This window comes from Trichoplusia ni, chromosome 21 (assembly GCF_003590095.1).
Source record: "Trichoplusia ni isolate ovarian cell line Hi5 chromosome 21, tn1, whole genome shotgun sequence".
Lineage (NCBI taxonomy): Eukaryota > Metazoa > Arthropoda > Insecta > Lepidoptera > Noctuidae > Trichoplusia > Trichoplusia ni.
The window spans coordinates 6979594-7006944 of NC_039498.1; the positions used below are offsets into that span (position 1 = coordinate 6979594).

A 27351-nucleotide genomic window follows, 5' to 3' on the forward strand; every position below is an offset into this window, starting at 1 on the left:
TTTACAAAAAAAGTGTTCAATTATTTAAAAAAAGAACTAATATTTAAGAAAATGAGTGAAGTGAAAATAACAATAGGTGGTGGTTATTCAGTGAAACGTTCGCTTAGATTTTATGTGAGGTTTTTTATACATTTTTGTTGTTGGGCTGTGTTTACATGTGTTTTTGCGTTCGGGGGGTATCTGTGGTTCAAATTGATTCGGGAAGATGTGAAGGCACAGGCCCTACTCGACGTCAAATGGTATACTCCGTGCTATCTAACAAACTGGAACTTTGTAAGTATTCTAATGCATATTTTTATAATTTACATTATATAGGTGATCAATTTAAGAGCTAGTGGTTAAACTACAATTATTATTGCACAAATAGATCGATCGAAGGTTAAGTTACACTTGATACGGTTTGTCTATGGATCGTGACATATGTCATAACGAGTTCCTCCGTGTTTTGGAAGGCACATTAAGGTCTCGGTTGTTATACATACATCTTTGACAGACGTTATGGGTAGTCTGAAGCTAGAAAGTCAGACAACCAATCTTACTAAGGAGTATCGTGTTCCCCGGGTAAATGGGTTGAGGAGGTCAGATAGGCAGTCGCTCCTTGTTAAACAGCTACTTAGCTGCATCTGGTTAGACTGGAAACCAACCCCAACATTATAGGTATGTTGGGAGAAGGCTGACGATGATAAGATAGGTGAAAAATAAATTTACTAGTGTCCAGTTTATTGCATCGGTAGGATATATTATGACGTGGTTTTTATTACTAAGATATAAAAAAGTCCATAAACGTATAAAAAAAAAAACTTTATTGACATTAAATACAGTGGCTAAGTCTGAAAATTGTATATCACTTCTTCAAGTTATATTATTCTGGTTGTGGAAGCAGGACAGCGCTATACCCCATATAGAGCGTCATCTCTTTCACACCCGTATCGTAGGTCTAAGAATTTTAGTTCTACCCTCTTTCGACTATGAATGTAGACAAATTAATTACAATGCGGAACGCTTACTGACAATTCAATGAATTTCAGATTATTGTGTTGGCAAAATTCTAAAGAGATTACGAGTAGTGTCAAATTTAATCCAATTTCCATTCATTCATCGGCAATTGTAAATAGCGGATTTTGGACTCCGTATGACGGTATTTTATCCGACTACGACGAAAAGAGGGTATTTGTTTAAAATTTGCAGTTGTTTTAGCAAATTGTGTTTAAGATTATTAGTAAAAACGTGACACAATGTTTATTTGAATGATGTCGTTTTCATAACATTATATTATTACGTGACTTTATAAAAATGACAATAAATCACATTGTATACATGCTTTAGCTCCCGACTTCGTTTGCCATTAATTTTCCCACGTTTAATTCTATACACTCACTTTCTTGTTTGTTTGTCTGTCATTCTGTTTTTTTGTAACTCAATTTTGAGGCACTTCCCAATAAGCTGGCAGAGTGACATTTTCAGGGTAGCTTCAAACCCGATGACAATGTAATTTACAACTATAAAAACGGGTTGGTCGATTTTGATAATATTTCTATGAACATTAGTTCGTTTTTAGATTTTTTTAATCTATAAATTTTATAGTGTTGCGGTCCATCCATACAAGACTATGCATTTAGGTAACTTTGGAATTAAAAAGGTTATGATAATCGTTATATTGTCAATAAAAAAATTATTTCAAGAAGTCGTAACTTTTTATATAAAGCAAAAACGTCCATCATGTTCAAGGTGACGCAAAAAATTTACAAATAAACAAAAATACTAACCCATAATGCGGCATAATAATAAATATCATTAGGCTAAGTTAATATTAAACTTTGGACGGTCAAAGTATTGGCAAAACAGTTAAAAATATGAAAGAGATTGTCTTTTATGTTGAGAATACTAAACCACTGGATCGATTTCTATGAAATCTGTGATAAAGATAGCTTAAACTCCAAGTAAGGAAAGTGACTATTTTGACTGTTTTGTTTCGCGAAAACGAAAATATACGCGAAAGAAGCTATACTATAGGGCTATATATATAGGGAGAGTTAACATTAACTACTAGCTTTTCGCACGCGGCTTCGCCCGCGTCAAGGTCGGTTATATCGCGTTTCCAAGAGAATTCTTCAAAAGTCCGGGATTAAAACTACCCTATGTTCTTTCTCAAGGTCAACTCTATATCTGTATCAAATTTCATTAAAATCTGTTCAGTGGTTTAGACGTGAAAGCGTAACAGACAGACAAACAGAGTTACTTTCGCATTTACGAGTATAATATTAGCAGGGATTCGAGACAAATCTTTCACAGATTGCATACCTACATTATAAAGACCATGAAAATATTAAAACTCAAGTTATTTTAAGATATTTCATTAACTTCCTAATTACATATATTAATTTAAGTTCCGTATTCAAGACGTTATAATGTACTGTTCGACCTTGTACGTCAAAAGAGGGTATAACCCGGCTTGATACGAATATTTCTCCTTCAAATATGTGGTGTTCCGTCAATTTTGGGTATATGGATTAGACCTTACATCATAAGATAGTCAAAAAGGGTATCGTGTTGCTCAGGAAACTGGGTTGAGGAGGTCAGATAGGCAGTCGCTCCTTGTAAAACACTGGTACTCAGCTGAAACCGGTTAGACTGGTAGCCGACCCCAACATAGTTGGGAAAAGGCTAGGCCTAAGATGATAAGTTTGAATAAATTAAAGATGTGGCTTGTGAAGTTAAATGATTGATGATGCATTGATCCTTATGGTATTGTAAAACAATTGTGAGAAGTTCGAAAAATGCATTCCGTATTTTTTATTTTTGCCTTAGTTAAGTCCGTATAAGGATAAAACCTGAAAAAATTGAGTATTTTTGCACACATACGGTTATTCTTCTCCACTTTCACCCAACCCAACTTTTAAATAGCTCGACCGATTTTTATCAAACATATCTAAGAAACAAATTAAATTGAAATCGATGTATCCCTACTTGAGATGTGTTGAAACAGACTGATAGACATAACGACACGTCTTTTTGCGTTTGAGGATAAAAAAATAAATTTGTTTCCTCAACCAAATTTTTTTTTTGTGTTTTTGAATCGGTAAAACTCCAACAAATTCATATATAAATGTTAATAATGTTTTTAACTTGCACGTTCTTTATAAAAACGACGTATGGAAACATAGACAAAAAATCATGATAAAGTATGAAGAAAAAACGTCAGTAAAGTATTAAAGCGAAAAAAAAATTCATTGTTTTAAATAAAACAGCTATAGTTCGTTTCCTGAATCTATTTTAAAACGTACCTACTACCTATACAGCTGTGCTACCTGTGCGTGCAAAAAAGACTGCGGATAGCCGAGTGGTTGAGGTCACCACGCCGAACCCAATGAGCGTGGCGTGTCGTGGGTTCGATCTCCGGGTAGGACAAGCTTTTGTGTGATCCACGAATGCTTGTTCTGAGTCTGGGTGTCCTGTTATGCGTACCTATGTTCTTATTTTCATAGAAAAACTAGTAGTTTTCTTCGTTACATAGATTCCATTAAATTTTTGAAAATGTTTTTATTAAATTGAATGATAACTAGAGGTTATGTTTTATGCTTCAAAGAATAATAAGAAAGCAACTTTGCAAAACGGTTTTTTTTTTAAAAAAACGACTTCCGACAAACATTCCAGTCACATGCACAAAGACACCCAGACTCAGGACAAGCATTCTTGGATCACACCAATGCTTGTCCTACACGGGGATGGAACCCACGACACGACTCAAACACTCGGCTATCGGTGCTGTCAAGTCTCTATGATTAGTTTAATGGAAATATATTTTTATCATAAACTGTTGGAAAAATACACAATACGTCATTTACACGTAGGTATAATGTCGTGTTATTACGAAAACCACAACCTTGCACTCGGTATAACATTCCTGAGGTCTCGAATTACTGTCATGTATATTATTTTATAACTTACTATATTACTAACAATTACACTTTTAATTTAATTGGGAAAGTATGTGTTTTTGAAAGTAGGTTTGTTACCTTTTGACGCTTAATCTGCTAGACCGATTTCGATGAAACTCGAAATTTCTTTGCAAAATTATTTCTTACTTTTGTTCGCAAATTTGCCTGCCGGTCGGTTATAGCTGGTGAAAAAAAACAGTACCCTCCTTTAATGATGTCGAATAAAAGCAGCTTATTTATCAATCCAAGGTATCAGCTACCTCCATGCTAAATTTTATCGAAATCGATACAGCCGTTTTGGCCTGAGGATACAAACACACATGCCTACATTAAGACAAACAGTCACATACTATCGCATTTACCACTAATATTAGAGTAATATTCGTCTACTTTTTCATTATAATTTTTGAAAGAATGTTTTAACGTATCGTCCGAGCCTTTTCCCAACTGTGTTGGGGTCGGCTACTAGTCTAACCGGATACAGCTAAGTACCAGTGTTTTACAAGGAGCGACTGCCTATCTGACCTCCTCAACCCAGTTACCTGGGCAACACGATATCCCTTAGTAAGACAAACAGACATTATTGTTATAAATGAAAACTGAGAGACCGACAATTGTAGGTTTGCAAGAACAATAATTTAACATTGTGTAGTTAATTTTTCCTGTTAGCTAACTGCAGGTTAAAATGACAAAGCAGTTAACCTTAGGTGTAGGTACCATGCTATAAAGAAATAAAGCGTTTCTTCATTTAAGGCTGTTTTTCATTTTCTTGCATTGGCATAGTCTATACTTTAAAAGAGGCTATGACCCCTGAGTTTCTTCTCAGGGTAGCCAGTTAGGAAATGTCGACTCCAGCTTAAAAAAATTACATGTAAAAGTGCTGACGTCGATCTTCTTTGCAAAATAAATCATTTTAGTTCATTTAAATTTGTTTGCTTACCGAAATTGTATAGTTATTTTTTATTTTTATTTTTTCGTCAAGATATTAATTATTTATGGTAAAAACAAGTTGAATTGCTACTTTTTATATATATTTATATATATATATATTATTTTTCATTCATTCATTATTTTTATATATATATATATTTAGTCCAGCTTGGCAATGTAATGAATATTAAGTACATATAATAATTGGGTTCATTTTGATAAAAAGTGGTCTACGTGAAGACCTAGATATTTGACGCATGTTGTATGTTGATAATAATATGAAAATAGTAAGTATTTTTATGATTTTATTCAGTAAGTTACACACACACACACTTAAATCCCATAGAATATTATGGGACTAACTGCCTATGTTTCAAACAGAGCCTCACCGACATCCATGAAATTTCATCAAAATTGCTTCAGCAGTTTCAGCGTAAAAACAGTAACAGACATGCTTCTCCTCATCCCGAGGCAGTTTAAAATCTGTAGGAGATGAAACAACCTATATCTTTAAACACTGTGTCATCTGCCTGCATACCAAATACCATCAAAACCTGTTTAACCGTTCAGGTTTAAGGCAGTGATAAACATACATTAAGAAGGACAAGAGCCAGCCAGAGTCGCTCAGAGTATGCGCGAGCGATCCTGTGACTCTGGCTAAAGCAGTAGAAGGGGCCCGGGGAGGTTTTAGTCGGTGGAAGTCCGACATATCCCCACGCCGTGCCCTCGACGTGGGTTGAAGTCATTAGCGTTTCAATCTAGAAAAAAGTGATAAACATACACACATACTTTTAAGTTTTATATCATTAGTGTTCGTCCATCTTATCCCAGACCTTTGATACTCATAAGATTGACGCGGCATCCGTTAGTGAGGTTACATTCAAGAACAATAATAATTGTCCATAATTGATACCTATTTGAATATAATTTGTTCTAGGAAAGAGGAAAATATGTACCTATTTCTAGATAAACTGCAATTGACTTGCAATACTAGAGAGTCACGTAGGTTATATAATATTGTTGTAATAGTAAACAACGGAAATATTTTTGACCCACTGTGCGTGTCGTGTCGCGGTTTCGATCCCTGCGTAGGACATGCATTTGTGTGATCCACGAATGCTTGTCCTGAGTCTGGGTGTCTTTGTGCATGTGACTTGAATGTTTGTGAAACCCCCGCGACACAAAGATTATAAACATTAGTTATTGTGGGTGTAGTAAAAGAAACATACAACCGAATTTAAATAAAAAACGAGTTGGACAATCTTGATGAAATTAAATTAAGATTTTATTGGAAAGATAGCTATTTCTCGTTAAATGAAAAAAGAATCAACATTTTTTTTTGTATATATACCCATGTACGAAGTCCCAAAAATACTACTTCCAATAATAAAACACATCAACAAAATTGATTTATCCAGTCCCATGTTCTGAAGTACCCTGCTCCTTTTTTAAGTTGGTTTGATGCGACTATTCGGTTTCTGTTTGGTTTTTCTCCATAGGTATAGTATAGATATATTGCAGTGACAGAATGGTGGCCAAGACATGGCAAAAGAAGCGTCGGTCGTCCGGGAGCAAGATAGGTCGATGACATAATAAAGGTCTCGGGTCGATGAGGTCTGGTCTGGTCGGTCTGGATGAGGCTAGCACAGGACCGTAGAAATTGGTACGAGAAAGGGGAAGCCTATGCCCAGCAGTGGGAGGATAAAGGCTGTGGATGATGATGATGATGATTTTGAACTCGCGTAGCTGGATAAATAAGATTTATACCCAATTAACATTCCTAAGGTTTTTATAAGAAACAGTATTTTTGGAATTCCGTACTGAACATCTAAAAATGTAATCCTATTACTGAGGGAGCAGTATAAGTCTGGTGATTTGTAAAATAAAACAGGACAGAGACGAAGGATTCCGGACAAATAGCTTAAAGAACTGTGATGACTAACAAAACTTGGTTAGTCATCACATTTATGACCTCTATAATCGTTGCTTAACCTCAATGTTTCTTCTCATTATTTGTTGTTATAGCAGCAATATAATATATATCCTGGGACAACTCACACACGGTTATCTGATCCCAAGCTAAGTAGAGCTTGTGTTATGGTAACCAGACAACTGATAAACTTACTTATATATTTCTAAATACATACATATTATAGATAAATTACACCCAGACACGGAAAAAATGATCGTGCTCATCATACAAACATTTGTTCTGGGTGGGAATCGAACTCACGAACTCCGGTATAGTAGTCAGGGTCACTCACCACTAGACCAACAGGCCAGTCAAAGAAATACTTCATCTGTGAAAATTCTAATCGTCTATCTATTATGAGATACAGAGTGTTGACAGACAGACTGACAAACAATGCAGAATTAGTAATATGGTTCCGTTTTAACCTTTCATGGAACTCTAACAAAACATAATTCTTAATTAAGCAATATAATTAGTTAAAACTAAAAAAGTCACAAAGAATAGAATACAAAGATTATTCTCAAGTTGAGTTGTGTTACATAAAGACATGCCGTCAAGTTAAAATGTTAGAATTAACTTTAAAAGATGAGGTTAATTTAACTTAATAGTCAGAACTGTGTTTCATAGTGTTGGTTGTGATGTATTCTATTTTGTTACCGCTTATGGGTTAGCGTTAATATCTGGTTTAACTGTGGATGAAAGGAACGATCCCAATTTCAGTCTTGTTGCAAATTATTCGCATTGTATGTTCACAAATTGGAATCTGGTAAGAATTTCAAATTTAAAATTTATTGAACCGAGCTAAATTCTTGAGGAATAACAGTTTTTGGTTATGGGATCAAATTTGATATAAAGCTAAGGGTTAATTCCATAGATAAAGGATGTACAAGATAAACAAACCCATTTAAAAGATGTGACTTAGATCTGTGACCATTTATAACGAGTGCTGCATGTTTCGGAAAGCACACTAAATTGTGGGTCCCAGCTGTTATTTGAGCATCCTTCACAGTCGTTACAGATAGTCAGAAGCCGGAAAGTCTGACAACCAGTCTAAGGGGTATCGTGTCGCCCAGGCAACTGGGTTGAGGAGGTCAGATAGGCAGTCGCTCATTGTATGACGCTGGTGCTTAGCTGAAGCCGGTTAGATTTGAAGCCGACTAAAACATAGTCGGGAGAAGGAAATAAATTCATAGAAAATGATTCCATATTTATAATAGAAACCGATTTTCGTACTAAAGAATTTAATGCTTTTGTGACGGGAGGTTTAATAAACATTCAAGTCACACCCAGATCAGGACAAGCATTCGTGGATCACACAAACGCTTGTCCTACGACACGTCGCGCTCAGTGGGTTTTGCGTGGTGATCCCACTCGGCTATCCATGCAGTCAATTTTCAAATTTATCTAACAGCCTAATAAATCTATTTTGAGATTGATTTTAATAAAGCCAAATAAAAACAGTTAGTAAGGTCATCAAATGACCTCAGACCATACAGACATGTTCAATATTTTTGGGCACACGACCTTAAAATTTGCAAATTATTTTTATTTACATAATGAATGTTTCTTATGTTGTCATAGGGAATTTGTCTAGAATATTCTGTTTAAGCTGATATGTCTGCCTAGACAATACCGTCGCATTCGAAAAAGATTAAATATATTATAAGAATTACATTGTTTTTCGACAAGTGACGTCACTTGTCGAAAAACAATGTAATCTTTGACTTTCAGTTCATTTTTTCGAAATTTTTATAACCTTAACCAAATAAATTGTAATTGCTCAACTTGTGTGGGAGCTATGATGCCACACAGAGACAATTAAACTTATGACACCCCTTTTTTGTCACATTTAAGTGTTTTCTATTGATATTTTTCTTATACCACGGTAAGATTGGTTGTGACTTAGACTTTACGACCACAGTAAAATTATAGTGATGTTCTACCGTATATTTATATCATTCTTCTGTTCTCACGAAGAATATTGGTATATTTGCAAATGGACACATGCTATATTAAGTCTAAAGCGAAAAAACTATCTGTATTAATAACCGATAGTCAGCATTGTCAGCTAGGCCTGTTGGGGTCGGCTTCCAGTCTAACCGGTTTCAGCTAAGTACCAGTGTTTTACAAGGAGCGACTACCTATCTGACCTCCTCAACCCATTTACCTGGGCAACACGATACCCTTTGGTTAGACTGGCTGTCAAACTTTTCAAGCTTCTGACTACCTGTAACGACTGTCAAAGATGTAGGAATAACAGCCGGGACCCACAATTTAACGAATCAAATTAAAACAACGATAATTTAATGCAGTTATTTTTATTACACTTTCGGTTGAAGCATCTTATTTAACTTTCTTTAAAAAATGATTGTGTAAAAGTAAAAGTGGTTCTCAAATATTAGGAATCAAAATATTTTGGCGGTATGAGGTATTTGTCACATGAAAATAGTTTAGATAAAGTATTGTTACTTGTATTGTTTACTAGTTTCTTGGGTTCCGTACCTATAGGGTATAAATGGAACCCTATTTATAAGGTTTCACTGTCTGTAAGTTTGTCTGAGTGTTTGTTCGTTTGTCACTAAGCTATATCTCTTGAACCATGATAGCTAGACTGGTAGGGTTTTCACTGATGTATTGCAACTGTTAGAACAATTTATGTAAAAAAATACATATACATCGAAGATAAGTAACGCTTGGTACGGCCGTTAATTTGATAGGTTACCAATTTTATTACAAAATCCTCTGGTTAACAAAATAAAACCTTTTTTCTCATATACAGACATATTCGGTAAAGGTTTCCGAAGGCATTGAAGATTTTGTAAGAAACGCTCAGGACCCAATATTAATTGACAAAATATTTAGAAATAGGTAGATAAGTATATACATATCGCAATGGACCTCGATAAGCTAAATTGATTGATTGATATTTATAACGTTTTTTTTTCATTTCATTTGACCTTAGTCTTGGCCACGAATCCCATGATCATGATTAATTAGAAGCCCTTGGGTTTCATAAACAGTTGTATTTTTAACTAGCTGTTGCCCGCGACTTCGTCCCCGTGGGTAGAAGGTATAAGTTATGATTTATATCTGCCCTGTTTTTTTTTCACATTTTCCATTGTATCCTCACTCCTATTCGTCGCAGCGTAATGGTTTATAATTCAAATTCAAATTTAAATTCAAATTCATTTTATTTGCAAGAATATAGTGCATACATAAGATGTTAAATTTTTAGGTTGAACAGTACATAATATTCTGCCTTTATAGGGCATGCAAACATTATAAATTATTAACTTTACAAGAAAAAGTGTTAAAATATTGTCATCATTGTTGCCATCCATTTTTCTAAGTTTTACATTAAAATTATAGATATTACTTTCAACTTAAATATTATTACATTATTATGTCAAATTTATTTACACAGAATTGATGATAATACTACTACACAACATTCATAATTAAAGTACTATAATGGCCTTTCCAAGAATTCGGATACAGAATAAAAAGATTTTTCTATCAACCATCCTTTTAGATTTTTTATGAATAATTTATATGGAAGTTCTTTTATTTCTCTAGGTATCTTATTATATATAAATCTACTAATAGCCAAACAATTATTTTTATACAGTTGAGTTTTAGGGATTCTCGGCAGTACAATTCTGTCTGGATTTCTGGTGTTTCTTGGAAATATATCACTCGCCGTTTTAAAGATATGGCGATTTAACTTGACAAACTTTGCGATTTCAAATATGTACATACAAGGTAGTGTAAGCAATTTTAACTTTTTAAATATGGGTTTGCAAGATATCCAGGGTGGTTCACCACATATGGCTCTGATGCACTTTTTTTGCGCTACGAATGCTTTGTTCACGTCAGTGGAATTTCCCCAAAGTATTATCCCGTAGTTGAGCACCGAAGTTACATAGCCATGATAGGCGGTAAGGACTGTGCTTTGAGCAGATATCTTTCTTAATTTAACTAGGACATAGACAAAACGATTCAGTTTACTGCATACATTGTTTACGTGACTTTTCCAATTTATATTCTTGTCCAATATTACTCCCAAGAATCTCATCTCGTTTACTTCTTCTATTTCGACATGCCGACAAGTGATATTCAAGTTTTTGTCTTTGCGACCATAGGTGCTGAATTGAATAAATTTCGTTTTAGTCAAATTTACATGTAAATTGTTATCGTCCAGCCATGTTATTATGGAGTCAATTGTTGTATTAATGTCAGTGTTAAATTTGTCAATATCATTAGAATTAGTAGTCATAATTAAAGAAATGTCATCAGCAAATAAAGTACAAGGATATTGAGTTATGTCTGGTAGATCATTAATATAAAGTAAAAAAAGAAGTGGGCCTAACACACTTCCTTGTGGAACACCATAATTGTTAGTTTTGTAATCTGAATGAACGGCTTCCAACGTTTGCGACTTATTTATGTGACTAATCTCAACACACTGCTTACGATTACTCAAATATGATTCCAACCAAGTTAATGCGGTTCCACGAATACCATAAGCTTCTATTTTTTTTAAAAATATTCGGTGTGAGACAAAGTCAAAAGCTTTGCTCATATCAAAAAAAATAACAGTCGTCGTATTTCCCGCGTCTACATTATCAATTACGCGTGACATAAGGTTAAAGCATGCCATCGTAGTCGATTTATGTTTTTGGAATCCATACTGTTCACTCTTCAGAATCTTATTCTTTTCAACAAATTCGATTATACGTTTTGACATGGAAATTTCAAATATCTTAGATATTACGGGAATTATAGTAATAGGTCTATAGTTTTCAACTGAGTATTTGTCCCCCTTTTTATATATTGGTTTTACTATGGATAACTTTAGACAGTCTGGGAAGCAGCCGTCGGTATATGAAAGGTTAATTAAATGAGTTAAAACTGGAGCTAATTCAACTGCACTTGCTTTGAGAATTTTCGTAGCAATGTCATCATAACCAACCGATGTTGTATTCTTCAAGGACATTATGATGTAATACATAGCATTAGTATCAAACGGCCTTAGAAAAATACTATTACAATTCATTTCTACTTTAGTACCTATACTAATATTATTCGAGTTAGTTGAACGTATCAAATATTCGTTGAAAATTCTAGCTATATCTTTCGGGTTATTAATGATTTGTCCATTGTTAATAATGTTGGTTATAAAATTTTGGCTAGAATAACCCTCGGTTTCTCTCTTAATAAGTTTCCACGATGACTTACAAATGTTTTTCCCTTTTTTAATTTCTTTGTCGTTCGTAAACTTAATTGATAAATCAATGCAACGTCGTAAAATTTTGGAATATTTTTTAAAGTGTATTTTATTTGTTGAAGAATTATGTTTGTAGTATTTAAAGCGTAAAAATCTTTTCGTTTTACAACTCATCCTCAAACCTTTAGTAATCCAGTTTGTATTTTTTTTCCTATAACAATATTGAACTCTTACTTTAGGAAAGCATAGGTTGTAAAATAAGACCATAATGTCGAAGAAATTGTTATAAGCGGAATTGAGATTCTGTTCTTCATACACTTCCCGAAACGAAATATTACTCATTGATTCTTTAAACTTAAGAACGTTTTCAATACTGTAATCCCTAATGTACACATAGTGTTTTTTTTGTTTTTCATTACACCTGCTGTGTATAGGTATGTTAATCATTTGTGCTGTATTGTGGTCAGATAATGCCCAGTGCAAAAGTTCACCACTAGCCGAATTGACATTGCTTATCATATGATCAATGCATGAATTTTGTCGCGTCGGCTCATTTATGTGTAATGCCAAGTTGAAATTTTTTAATAGGTCAAGGAATTCTAATGTTGTCTTTGTTTTTAATAATGTATTAATATTTAAATCTCCCGTTAGCACAAATTTCTTCTTTGAATTAAGTACCATTTTACTCAATAATACATGTAACTTGTTTAAAAATATTTATGTCCGTATGGATTGAGGAGCCACTTTCGATTTAAAAAGGAAGCTCGCCCCCTTATTTAGTAGGAAAGTAAATAATTTTGTAGACCGAATTCTGAAATTTGTAGTATAATATGTCTAAAGTTATGTAACTGTGAATGTGGCTCCTCAATCCAAACATCTGAATTGAGGAGCCACCTGAAACACGGAAAGTATTCCATGTATATTTTTGAAAATTTTGTATCATTTAGTAGCAATTGTGTATAGTGTCTACTAAAAATTTGAGCCCAGTACTGTTTATATTCAAGAATATACAATACTTTTAATGTGGCTCCTCGATCTATACACAAGAGCATGAATTGCCATGAAAGTTATTGGTCAATTTATATTCCACTCTAAAGACATTTAGTAGTAAGTGTGTTCGAATTTGTAGTATATGGACAAAGTAGTAGACTGAGCGAATTTAATAAATAAATGCATTTCATTTGGCTCCTCAATCGTGACGTCTGCATAATAAATAATTGACTGTACCTACCTGAGATCAAAACGGAATAAAATACCAGAGACACTAACATTTAGTATAAACGGTCTACTAAATACATATGCACAGATCAACATTGTATATGTTCGGTATCTGAAAAACAAATCACTTCTAAATATTCCTTACGAATTCGCTATTTAGGGTGACCATGTTATATGAATTAAACTAGGATGATTCATTTTTGAAATTTATTTTTTCGACAGCACCGACAGCACCGACCAACCAATATTAATTCATTCTTTAACTTATGTCGAAATTGACTAGATACTAAATATCCTAAACCTATGAAGAATCTTTGTACCGAATATTGTCGAAAAATTAAATTTCAAAAATGAATCATCCTAGTTTAATTCATATAACATGGTCACCCTAAATAGCGAATTCGTAAGGAATATTTAGAAGTGATTTGTTTTTCAGATACCGAACATATACAATGTTGATCTGTGCATATGTATTTAGTAGACCGTTTATACTAAATGTTAGTGTCTCTGGTATTTTATTCCGTTTTGATCTCAGGTAGGTACAGTCAATTATTTATTATGCAGACGTCACGATTGAGGAGCCAAATGAAATGCATTTATTTATTAAATTCGCTCAGTCTACTACTTTGTCCATATACTACAAATTCGAACACACTTACTACTAAATGTCTTTAGAGTGGAATATAAATTGACCAATAACTTTCATGGCAATTCATGCTCTTGTGTATAGATCGAGGAGCCACATTAAAAGTATTGTATATTCTTGAATATAAACAGTACTGGGCTCAAATTTTTAGTAGACACTATACACAATTGCTACTAAATGATACAAAATTTTCAAAAATATACATGGAATACTTTCCGTGTTTCAGGTGGCTCCTCAATTCAGATGTTTGGATTGAGGAGCCACATTCACAGTTACATAACTTTAGACATATTATACTACAAATTTCAGAATTCGGTCTACAAAATTATTTACTTTCCTACTAAATAAGGGGGCGAGCTTCCTTTTTAAATCGAAAGTGGCTCCTCAATCCATACGGACATAAATATTTTAGGGTCTGAATTTGGAGTTCTATATAGACAAATTATGAGTATATTCAAGTAAGTCAGCTCAATGCCGCAACATTCAAAGTTTTTTCAACTGCCAGTTCCTTAGCAATTTTGATTTTTTCATAATGTATACCCTGTTTTACGAGAATACAAACTCCACCTCTTTTTTTATTTCTGCAATAAGTATTTGCCTAAAGTTTGCCTAGTATAGCCTAAAGCCTTCCTCGTTGAATGGTCCATTCAACACGAAAAGATTTTTTCAATTTGGACCAGTAGTTCCTGAGATTAGCGCGTTCAAACAAACTCTTCAGCTTTATATATTAGTATTAGTATAGATTAGTATAGATATATATTAAAGCTAAAACTTTTAACTTGTATAAGAGAATTATAAAAGAAGAATTTGAAATTTAACTCCTTTAAAAGATTGGATGATAAAAATCATTCGGGTGTCATTCGGAAGTCAAAGTCGAAGTATTTTTATTGTGTTGATTGAGTAGGTTACAGGTGTTAAATAATAATAATCCAGTACTACAATCAGCCTATTTAGGCATACAATAATTAAATCATAGTCGGGCAGGAAGATAATTACAAACTTATATTATATTAAAAGGTGAACATGTTTACATTTATATAAATATATTTGTTTTATCACCTATTTTATTTTCTAAAGAATCCGTAATTGTGTAAAAACATTTTTGACGGACCCCTAAGACTGAGAGTTTCTACAAATAGGACTAATATAAAGAAAATAGTTGTTACTAAATATGCTTCTTAACTTTTATTCTTATCCAGTGGGTAATTATTGTTTGGGTGATTAAGCTAGATACATAGAACCTGCTACGCGTTGACACCTCGTTGTACTTCATTATTTACTAAGCAATGAACAACGACATCTGTGATTTCTATCCGGAACTACTTAAACTTGGAGCATTGTGATCAAGTGGGTCGCTACTAGCGCCATCTATTGCGTATCATTTAAACTATTGCTTAAAATCAATTGGAAGAAACTGATAAAGAATTAGTATTCATATTTAGGTTACTATTAAGTATTACCTATTAAAAACAAATTGGAAACTATTTAGAGTTTAAAATATTTTTACCAAAATATTACGTATTAACAACTTATTTATTTTTATAATCATTAATCTTTTAGAATTCTTTGTCCGCTTGGGTAAGAAGCTAAGTTAGATTTTTTTTATAGGGTTAATCTTTCAGACGGCACACAGCTCCTTCTGTTATGCAACTTATTGCATAAATGTTCTTTATAATATTAGTCACCAAAATCATTAACAAAAAATAATAGTAAATCATATCTCCAACAAACTTCTTCCTTTCCTAGGTCTGACAAGAAAGCAAAAGAAATTAACTTTTTAAAATGTCTAAGTATTGCTTAATTATTCAATATTTACCTATATTTTAAGGGTTAATTAAAGGGTAGGACAGTCATAAAAATCATTAAATTAATTAGTGGGTAAAACAAACAGACAAACGGATCCATTATTACAAAACAAATGAGATACCGTCGTAATTAGTATATTTATCAAATTAGTCGCCCTAAACCGCCACGGGAGACGGGCGTCTAATTATATTCATATAATTATAACATTATAATCTTAAATAATAATATTAAATTTTAAAAATAATTATAAAAATAAGTGCTGAAAATTAATTTTAGATAAATAATAATCGCGTTAATTTATAAAATCAAATTCTAAATTTAATAAAAATTAGATTTATAAGTGTTTTTAAAATAGTGTTGCACCATGGAAGATATTTTACTCCGAGATAATAATATTTTTTATAATATACTTTGCTTTTTGATAACTGAAAATGAGAAATTATTCGATAGGAGTGATTCCAAATTATACTGGACCACTGTTTACCATCTTTTTGGGGTTCTGCATCATATTTACATGTCTGTTTTCGCTGCTGGTCTAGAACTAAAAAGTAGTCCTATAGTGGAGTTTGACAATTTGTATAGGTTTCGGGCTGGATATCTGACTGGCTGGAATTTCGTGAGTACCCACATTTTTATTTTTATTTTTTTACACTCACTTTCTTGTTTGTTTGTCGTTCCGGTTGGATTTTTGTAACTCAATTTTGATTTTCCCGATAAGCTAGCAGGCTGAAATTTTCAGGGTAACTTCGAACCCGATGACAATGCAATTTACTTTATAAAAACGGCTGGACCAAATTTGATAAAATTTGAATGGACATTAAAAAAGCTGGGATTTTAGATTTTTTTAATCTGTATTTTTTTAGTATGGTGATTAATTTATTATATAACTCTGTGAGTACCTACATACTTATATTATTCAATTAAATTTGTTTAATTGTACAACATTAAGAGGTCTTACGGAAAACCAAAACCGTTTATTATTACTTGTGTATGTAAATACGATTAAAAAAAAAACCTGCTTTAATTCGTAATATGAGCGACTAAGTGTTCGTTTGTCTGTTTAGCTCCCACGACATAATCGCTTAACAGATATTAAAATTAAATATTTATGTGTACTTTATTGACAATAATAGCTGCAAAAACATTATCCTCATTTAACAATGTCAAATAAAATTGTATTAATCTGGGATGCCTGCTAACTACGTACCAAATTTCATCAAATTTAGGCCAGCCGTTTAAGAGAAAAATAATAACAAACACTCTTCATCGATCATTCATTATTTATTGCACAGTTATTTATCTAGAAAGTCAACCCTTGACCATCGCGTGATTTTATCAAGATTAACAGAGTGCGGTTAAAGTTAACTGATACTTAAATGGTTAAAGTATGACAGACAACGTGCGAGTAACGTGGCACTAAGGTCACAACACTGTTATCTAAAAGATTTCTTAGATTTAAAATGACTATGATTTATATTTAAATTAAATAATTCCTGTGGTAATATCCACCATTTGAAAACCCTTTTTGGTCATAGTTTGATGTTTTTAAGCGTATCCTCGATAGTTTATTAAAAGTAAATAGAATTTCGAATTCGGTCTAGTAATACTTGAGATAAACCCGTTGAAATTGCATAAATAAGTAATAATGTATAGTATATAGCATATAAGTACAGCTCGTGGCTAAGCTATAACCGCATAAGTGATTCGATCACAGGTTAAGCTACGCTTTACGCGGTTAGTCCGTAGATGGGTGACCATCTTTGTCATAACGAGTTCCTCCATGCACGTTTAATTGTGGGTACCAGCTGTTATTCCTACATCTTTGACAGTCGTTACAGGTAGTCAGAAGCTTGAAAAAGTCTGACAGCCAGTCTAACCAAGGGGTATCGTGTTACCCAGGTAACTGGGTTAAGGAGGTCAGATAGGCAGTCGCTCCTTGTAAAACACTGGTACTTAGCTGAAACCGGTTGGACTGGTAGCCGACCCCAACATAGTTGGGAAAAGGCTAAGCCAATGATGATATGAGTACTGTATTTATATGATTTTTTAAAGTCGAATTAATGGAGTTTCTTGCCAGTTCTTTTCCATAGGAATATCATTTTGGAACCGTGTACCTAGAGTCAATATTGTAACGTTTTAAAAGAGCCTGGTAAACATTTTGCTTGAAATGAAAATTTTATTTTGATTTTGAAACAAAAGAAATAAAACCGATCAGATCATGTCTGAATCCCAACTCTCAGCGTTAGGTACAAAGGTTAACGATAAACAAAGGAAATCCCATCAAATTTATGACCGTAGTATTGCTAAACTTAAATTTTTATTTTTGTTCATTATAACGGAAACAGGCATACAACATCTGTAATTTTTATTTTCCCACGTTTTTATACACTCACTTTCATGTTTGTTTGTTTGTCGTTCCGATTGGATTTTTGCAACGCAATTTGAGGCACTTCCCGATAAGGTAGTAGGCTGAAATTTTCAGGGTAGCTTCAAACCAGATGACAATGCATTGGGTTGGTTGGGTTGGTGGGTATTGATAGCATTTAATATTTAAAAACGTGGGTATTTAGATTTTTAGCCAGTTTTTTTGTCTTTGCTTCTTTGACTCTTCATATCTATATTATTTCAATTCTGCTTCAAAGTCTTAGGTACTATGGGATACTGTGTTACCCAATAACATTTGTTGTGTTGTCAGATATACAGTCGCGCTGTAACATACGATATTGAGCTGAAATTTATATTGGAAGCTGACATCAACATAGCTTGGGAAAAGTCTATACTCTATACTAATATATAAAGCTGAAGAGTTTGTTTGTTTGTTTGAACGCGCTTATCCCAGGAACTATTTGTTCAATAGACCATTCATCGAGGAAGGTTTTAGGCTATATGACATCACGCTGTAACTAATATGAGCGAAGATCCAATGGAAAGATCCAAAGGGCTTTCGTTCAAAAATCCTAACTTATATCTTCTAACCACCCGGACAAAGTCGGGGCAACAGCTAGTCAATATATATATCCTTCACAGCTCCATATTTTTATTCTTCTTTATAATGTAGTTACCTGACATGGAAGTCTTAAACGGCTGAACCTAATAAATGTTTGTTTTCATACTTTATTTCCAGGATCCACGAATGCTTGTCCTGAGTCTGGGTGTCTTTGTGCATGTGACTTGAATGTTTGTGAAATATCCCCGTCACAAGGTCTAAATTCCTTAATTTAGGAGTCGTTTTTCTCTCTTTTTTAATAAAGAAAATGGTTTTGTAGGAATTTAAGAAGCGAATGGTTTCTTTTCACACTTCAGTCGATCAGGGCCACAATTATGCTATTTACAATGGCTAATGAATGATTGAAATTTTTCTTAAAATTGCAAGTTTCGTATTTGCTTAAACATTTTTCTTCACAGCAATTGGAAATTCGGTGCGGGACGGCAAGCAACGTTAATACAATTAAGCTCCAATTATTGTGTTGGCAAAATGCGAGAATAGGAATAATTTCAAATTTAATCCAATTGACAATCAGTCATCGGCCATTGTAAAATAGCAGAATCGGAGCCCAGGGAAATTATTCCTATTCTATTAAGCATTTTGCCAATACAATAATTGGAATTTAATTGTATTGACCTTGAGTATATCGTCCCGTACTGAATTTTCAATTATTGTGTAGAAAAATGCTTAAGAGAATAGGAAAGTTGTCATTTTAAGCGTAATTTCATTAATTCATCGGCCGTTGTAAAATAGCAGAATCGGGGCCCTGAACGATGTTCTCTGGATCAGCTAGTCTATAGCATGACCTTACGTGTACCACGCATGCGCACACAGACTAGTATTAAGATAAGAATAATTATGAAACAAATTATTATACATGTGTTATTGATAAATATATATAATTGACTAATTATATGTTTTTTAATTGACATTATCCGATGGTCATTAAAGAAGATATTAAATTGAAGTTTGATTTGATTAAAAATCTTAAACATTTGAATGTTTAAGATTTGGTTTTTGCTCGGTCCTAGATCCTAAGGGCTGATTTTTCAATCGCCAGATAACTTTTATTTAACGAATATGTTTGACGTTTTGACGATTTTTGTATAGAGAATAATATATATATATATATATAGACAAACGGCCATATTTATAAATCAGATAGAAGTTAAGTGTTGATTGAAAAATCGGAGTTTAATGAGGATTTTTGTGTTTGCTACATGACCCTCAGTTTCTTATGGCTAATTTTCAAAACACCTGAAAGGGATTCGATATGATTATTCGATATATTAGTAGAGTAGATTAGAATATGTTTTTGAAGTCTGGCCTTCTTTAAATTATGCGACAAAATTAAAACACCTAAAAAATTAAGAACTCGAAATAACTAATTTTCTTTTATTTCCATAACAAACGAATCCCGCGCTAAGGAATTTAATCCTTGTGTCGCGGATGACTTCAAAAACATTCAAGTCACATGCACAAAAACACTCGGGCTCAGAACAAGCCTTAAAGTTTGTGAATCACACAAACACTTGGCCCACGCGGGACTCGAAACTGCGACACGTTGCGCATATCCTAAAATTACTTGAAAGTCAAAAATATTTTTAGAAGATTTTTTTTATTTTCATATTGAAATCAAACACCTTTAGTCAAGGCCCTTTACATACATAATATTTAATAATAATACACTAACCATTCCGATATCAACCTTAAATCAAACTAACCCAATTAAACGCCCTTAATAAAAACGCGTCGTTTAAAACGCTACATACAAACATGCCCTAAATGCATCACAATACAACAACCGGACATCAAACCTTATCACGTGAGGTCCAAAGACCGTTCACGTGTACGGTATCGTCCTACGATACGAAGGGCCTTATCTAGCGCCCTATTTACGATAAGGTCGCACTGCAAGCGGAGAGCGGGCCGATATGTTATCGGGGTGTTGTGAAAATTTTGACCCTTTTTTGGGTATTTATAAATATGCTTTGTTATTTTTTTTAAAGTAAGGGGCTGATTTGTTACTTTTTTTGTTTTGACACCCACTCCCTAGGGGGAGGAAATGGGTAGTTTCAGACTCTTACTGACTAAACCTGAATGCTACGACAGCGTTTTTGTGTCAGTGTATGGCAATGCGTTGCAATAAATACACTGACCGAGGGCTAAATTGCACCTTAACCGAAAATTAATCTGATATTTCTACAAGAAGGATGCTAGAAATATTTTCAATTTAGGATAAGATGGTTTCATAAATACCTCTTTGTAAGTTGCTCTAAAGATACAAAATTCAAAAAAATATGCGCGATAAAAACTCCCAACAGCAAAAACTTTCAAACCCCATACCTTTTAAATGGCTTCAATGTTTTTTATCAAACATATGTAAAATACTCGTAGATAATTCTTCATTTTTAATACAAAGTAATCTAAAATAATCTAAATCAAATTATCTGTATCTGTACGGTAGCTATGATGCCACAGACATACAGACAAGTCAAACTTATAACACCCCTTTTTTCCTGCAGAGTTTAATTAAAAACAACAACATTCTTAAAAATCTTTAAAATACAAATTGCTATATTTAGTTAAGCTGTCAAACTGACACTGAAAATTGACATCTAAGCCCCGTCGTTAAAACAACAAATTATCATATTAGAAACAAAACGCATTCAACAATGGCACGTTTGAATACCTAAGCGTATTAATACCAAGGTCAGCCCTTTCTAGGTCAAAGGTCACGTGACATCTCAATAGAGAAAGCACTTTCGTTTTAATTCTAATTTCGTATTCTGTATTTGAATTAGCATAGATTTCTTAACAGAATTTTCGACTCACGCGCAGCTTATTGCGTGTTGTGTTTGCTATAATCTAAGGAAAATAGTTAAATTATGTAAGTATTTAGTGTTTTAAAGCGGACCGAAATATGTAGATATTGCCATTTTTTTAATTTCCCACTGCTGGGCATAGGCCTCTTCCCATATTTCAAAGGTTTGAGTGTTGATCATTCAGCTAGCTTCGGACTCAGATTTCAGACTTGAATATTATTAATACAGATCTAATTGCGAAGATTTCCTTCATCGTTAGTCAGTGATGATTATATTTAAGACAGTAGACCAGATTCTAGAAAACGTTATATAAGTACTTGCCTGCGTCGGGATTGAATCTGCACCACTCGCATACAAATCCATCACAACTTGAATTCTAGTTGAAATAATGTTGGGTATATTAATAATTTCATGTACTAGTAATATAGTAAACTGAAGATTTTCCCTTGGACCCCTTTAAACAGGCTATCTTCGCAAACACTAGACTTATTTTGATGCGATTTTTAACAATATGTAATTCAGTTTAGTTCGTATTATATACATTATCTTTACTTATGATATAAACAAACAATTAATTTTCAAATAAAAACATTATTATTGTAATTTAAACTTATTTTGACCCTACCCCATCACGTACTCGCCTCATCCCAGACGGTCTAATTACCCGACCTCTAGTCGATACCCTCTGGACATGATTTGACCTCAGAGTCACCTCAGAATCACCACTGATTAATGAAGAATGTCTCATTATACTAATTAATAAAAGGATCGATTGTTTGTGTCTTGTATTCAGCTATCAATTTGTAACTGTTATTTTGAGACTAATTTTATGAATTTACTAGCTGTTGCCCGCGACTTCGTCCGCGTGGTTAGAAGATATAAGTTAGGAATTTTTGAACGGAAGCCCTCGAAGATGAATAATTTTCCCTGTTTTTTCCACTTTTTCCATTGTATCTTCGCTCCTATTAGTCGCAGCCTGATGGTATATAGCCTAAAACCTTCCTCGATTAATGGTCTATTCATCACCAAAAGAATTTTTAACCAGTAGTTCCTGAGATTAGCACGTTCAAACAAACAATCAAACAAACTCTTCAGCTTTATATATTAGTATAGATTAGTTATTCTTGGTTGAAAATCTAGAACTTATGGGATGAAAAACGGCCTACTTGAAATAAATATTTTTGGATTATTTATTGGTATGCTTTCTAAAGTGTGAAACGTTTGGTGGTTTAAGCTACAGGCTTCATTAAACTGCATGGATGGCCGAGTGGAATAGATAAGATCCGAAAACCCTCAGGGCATGACTTGTCGCGAGTTCGATCCGTGTGTAGGACGAGGCTTTGTGTAATCCATAAACGCATAGGAGACCATACTTGTCTTAACTAGTTCCGCCGTGTTACGGAACGATAAATTGTGGGTTTATTATCTTTGACAGTCGTCACGGGTCAGGAGCTACAAAGTCTGACAACCAGTCTAACCAAGGGGTATCGTGTTGCCCAGGTAACTGGGTTGAGGAGGTCAGATAGGCAGTCACACTTCACAAAAATCTGGTGCTGACATCTCAATTTATCTTTAACCAAGATTCCTACTTAAAACACCAACTTTTATATTATAATATTCCACAATTTTTACACAAAGCCATCAGTCTGAAACTAAGCAAAACTTGTATTATGATTACTAGACAACTGATAAACATATTTATTTCTAAATACATACATAATATAGATAAATAACACCCAGACACAGAATAAATAATCGTGATCTTAACACAAACATTTTGTCCTAGGATTGAGAAGAGATTGCTTTTTAGCGTTATGACCCCTTTTGTGTTCATCGGCCGTTGTAAATAGCAAAATCGGGGCCCAGGCCAGTCAACAGCTGCGCTCAACAACTAGTATTGAAGATATGTTCTCCTTGTTTCAGATGTTCCAAACGATCTTCCTAACCATGTCGCTGGCATACGACATGCTGGAGTGGTTCGACCGTCACGACACCGCGCTCGGGAGGAAACTCAAGTTCTGCAGGGACGTCATGTTCTCAGGGCTGGTCGTGCCTCTGACCTTGGTGAGTTTTTAGACTTTTGTTGTTATTTTAAGAAAGTTACCACGTTTCTTTATACACTCACTTTCGTGTTTGTATGTTTGTTTGTCGTTCGGGTTGGATTTTTGTAACACAATCTCGGAACACTCACGATAGGCTGAAATTTTCAGGGAACTTCAAACCCAATGACAATGCAATTTACAACAGTATAAAAATTTGAATGGAGTGACATTCAAAAACGTGTGTATTTAGATTTTCTAAATCTGTTAATTATTTTTAGGTATAAACTGTTTGCTAGTAGTATTTTGTGAGGTCTTTGGTTTCTAGAAAATATATATTTCCACAATGGTTATCGTCAATGGAAAAGATTCATATGGAAGTGACGGGTTAAAGTTACCTCACTTATTGGAACGAAATGACATTTCAGTATATTTTAGCGTTATCTATTGATATTACGATACAATAAAAGAACAGTTTTTTTAACAACGCCATCTAGACTCAAACTAAGCAAAGCTTGTACTATGAGTACAAGACCAGTGATGAACATACTCATATATTTCCAAATAAATAGAGGCAGATAAATTAAACCAAGACACTGAACAAATCATCGTACTTATAACACAAACCTTTGTTCTGAATGAGTATCGAACTTACGACCTTGTTAGCAGTAAGAGCCACTAACCACTTCACCAACAAACCTACTATTAAAACCACTATTTAAACTTATAAAACCTCTTCCTCTCCAGTTCATATCATCGATGTTCTGGACGCTCTTCTGGATCGACCGCGAGTTGGTCTTCCCCGAAGTGTACGACCAGCTGGTACCCTGGTGGTTTAACCACTGCGTGCACACCAACATCGCGATCGTGGTGCTCATCGAGACCCTCATGGTCTCCAGGAGACACCCCACGCACTTCAAGTTGGAGCTGTTCATGAATGGGACTGCAGGAGTGCTGTATGCTATTGTGTGAGTATTTTGTAACTCGGAAACGTAGTCTAGGACGTCCTCAGGCAGGATGGCTGGTAGGAGCTGGATGCGAGCAGCCGAAGATAGATCTCGATGGTGTGCAATTGGGGAGGCCTATGTCTAACAGTGGACGTATATGAGCTGATGATGATGATGAAGATGATATTTTGTAAAATTAGAGCTATTGAAGTCTACCATTCTATTCCTAGTGATATTTCTACAATGTTTAAAATTAATAGATAAATAATATTTTTAAGAACTAAAACGTACAACCGACTACAAGTAAAAAATAACTGCAAATGTTATTTTGTACTCACATATTTATTCTCAATGCGAAATAAGCATCTTTATACAAATGTATTCTGAAGAATTAATAAAATAAAATTACTTTAGAATATCATTGCCTTTTTTAATAACAATCAAATAAACTAACTACTTAATGCCACTGTATCTGAAGTTAGGCTATAATTTCTGAGAATGAAGAAAATTTTTCACATCTTTAACAAAATCAATTTGCAAACATTATCAGTACTTGTAATTGCATCAGTATTAACCCCAAACCCCTCATCTTCAACAGATACTACTCCATCTACTTCTTCGCCAACCGCTGGCTGTACGGCGTCTTCGGCATCATGACCTGGTGGCAGGTCTGCCTCTACCAGATCCTCATCTGGACCTCCACCTTCGTGTTCTACTTCATCCAGTTTCCAATCAACAGGATCTTCCATCGTGAGGAGTCCAATGAACAGAAGTACATGGTCACCGAAGTCAAGAAGGGAATCCCAAACGCTGGTTTTAAAGAAGAAGACAGTTGGATCAAGCACAGAACGAAGAGAACAGAGAATTCTAGCTTTTGATTGACTAGTTTTTAGATTTAAAGAAGGAAAGTGAAGTTTGAAGTGAAGAATAATGGTGCTGATTCTATTGCGTGGTGGTAAACTTTTAATTCATCGGTATCCCTTGCCCTTTGAGGTTCATTTAGAAGAGGATAGTAATATGGACTTAAATGTTATGGATAATAGAAGGTAACTTGAATCAAATTAAGTTGCTTTTTGGGTACTCTTCTGTATCTCTGTGGGGAAAAGAGATGAGACTACCCCGTTTAGTGCGCTGCCCTTCTTCCACATCTTCAATTGTTTAATTTTAACAAGTGGTGGTATGATTACAATTGCAGTCTGTTTCACAATCTTTATTCGAAAACATACCAAAGTTTTAATTTGATAAAGTTGGCTTACAAATGAATCAGCGTCATTGTCGATTTTGGACCAAAATAATTGTATTTTTAGGGCAAGTAAGTAAATGGTTTAGCTATAAGACTTGTGCTTAACAGTTTTCCACATCTGTGGATTCAAGTCTTTATAGAGTTTCTATATTAAAATAGATCACACAGCCGAACTGCTCAAAAGAGGTTGAAAAAAAAAGTTTGACTGAGTTCCTATTTTTCATACATATCCAATAAACTTTTGTGAAACTTATCAATAATCTTATCATGAACTGCTTGTCTATGATAATTGGAGATATATAAATGCTGGCCATTTTAAATTTATAATCTTCTAGTAACAGATTTTTGGAAAGTTAAAGATGTTTTGAAAATACAAAAGACAGTCAATAAAAACGAAAAAAAACAGTCATATTATACTTTCTCAAGTTTAAAATTTGATCCGAAAATAAATAAATATTATTCCAAAGGTAATATTTGGTTTAGGCTAAGAATAGTTAAGAAAATGCTTTAAAATTACGAAAATATGAAATAAATCTATTTTAAATGTAATTTCGACTAAAAATTTTGAGATTTAATTTTGTATTTTCGTATACAGCTTAGTTATTTTATAAGAGAAATGATACTAAATAATATAAGTAAATATAATAATATGAGTTTTTAGAATAATTATAAAAAAATATAAAATCTTAATTAATTTATTATTGTTTTATTTAAAAGTAGTCTTCCTCTTCTGTGTATTTAAGTATTTAGTATTTTAATGTAGTCCGTTTAGTCCCACAGCTGGGCAAAGACCTCTCCTAAATTCATCCACGATGCTCTATCCATAGTCATCATCATCACCATCATCATCTCAGCCTTTAGCAGTCCACTGCTAGACATAGGCCTATCCATAAGTTCATTGCCACCTGCATCCAACGAGACCCAGCGGTTTTCACAAGGTCGTCAGTCCATTTGGCATATCCTTAGTCACTTAGAACTAATCCACGCTGTATGTGTTTATTGCGCGACCGATTCCTATGCCGACCGGGGCTGTTCGTTCAATTTTGTTCCCATTGTGTGGGGTTTTGCCCAATAGCTACTATTGCTTTTTGTACCTTTCTTATACTTGTCAAGACAAATAAGACCAAATTCAAAATCAAAATTGAAACTTGTATTTCAAGTAGGTTGTTTTCCAGGCACATATAAATGTTACAGTAATTACTGCCCAGTTCTAAAATGTCATTCATATGGAGAAGAACCGGCAAGAAACTACATAAACTCAATGGGGTTACATATATATATATATATATCCTGCGACAACTCACACTCGGTTATCTGATCCCAAGCTAAGCAGAGCTTGTGTTATGGTAACCAGACAACTGATGAACTTACTTATATATTTCTAAATACATACAGATTATATAAATTATACCCAGACACCAGAACAAACGATCATGCTCATCACACAACATTTGTCCTGGGCGGGAATCGAACCCACGACCTCCGGTATAGCAGTCAGGCTAACCACTAGACCAACAGGCCTTATAACCTTCTAGCTCCAGCATCAGATCAGCTTGCAGAATTGTTACTTACTA

At 33.9% G+C, this 27351-nt stretch overlaps 1 protein-coding gene across 2 annotated transcripts; it reads left to right on the top strand.

Moving 5' to 3' along the window:
* LOC113504145 (androgen-dependent TFPI-regulating protein-like) lies at window positions 1-26327 on the top strand. Of its 2 annotated transcripts, none has more exons than XM_026886307.1 (4): window positions 1-273; window positions 23472-23612; window positions 24335-24555; window positions 25133-26327. In XM_026886307.1, the coding sequence occupies exons 1-4, from the start codon at window positions 52-54 to the stop codon at window positions 25410-25412; spliced, it is 864 nt and encodes a 287-aa protein (XP_026742108.1). In that variant the 5' UTR covers window positions 1-51; the 3' UTR covers window positions 25413-26327. The 2 variants fall into 2 exon arrangements, with proteins under 2 accessions (XP_026742108.1, XP_026742107.1); XM_026886306.1 differs by lacking the exon at window positions 1-273 and adding an exon at window positions 16037-16353.
* Window positions 26328-27351: the final 1024 nt, after the last annotated feature.

Excerpts from the sequence above, each read along its gene's own strand:
- LOC113504145 (XM_026886306.1), top strand. The coding sequence starts at position 16,102 with ATGGAAGATATTTTACTCCGAGATAATAATATTTTTTATAATATACTT. Across the intron at positions 16,354-23,471 it reads ATCTGACTGGCTGGAATTTC|ATGTTCCAAACGATCTTCCT; the intron begins GTGAGTACCCAC and ends TCCTTGTTTCAG. Across the intron at positions 24,556-25,132 it reads GGAGTGCTGTATGCTATTGT|ATACTACTCCATCTACTTCT; the intron begins GTGAGTATTTTG and ends CATCTTCAACAG.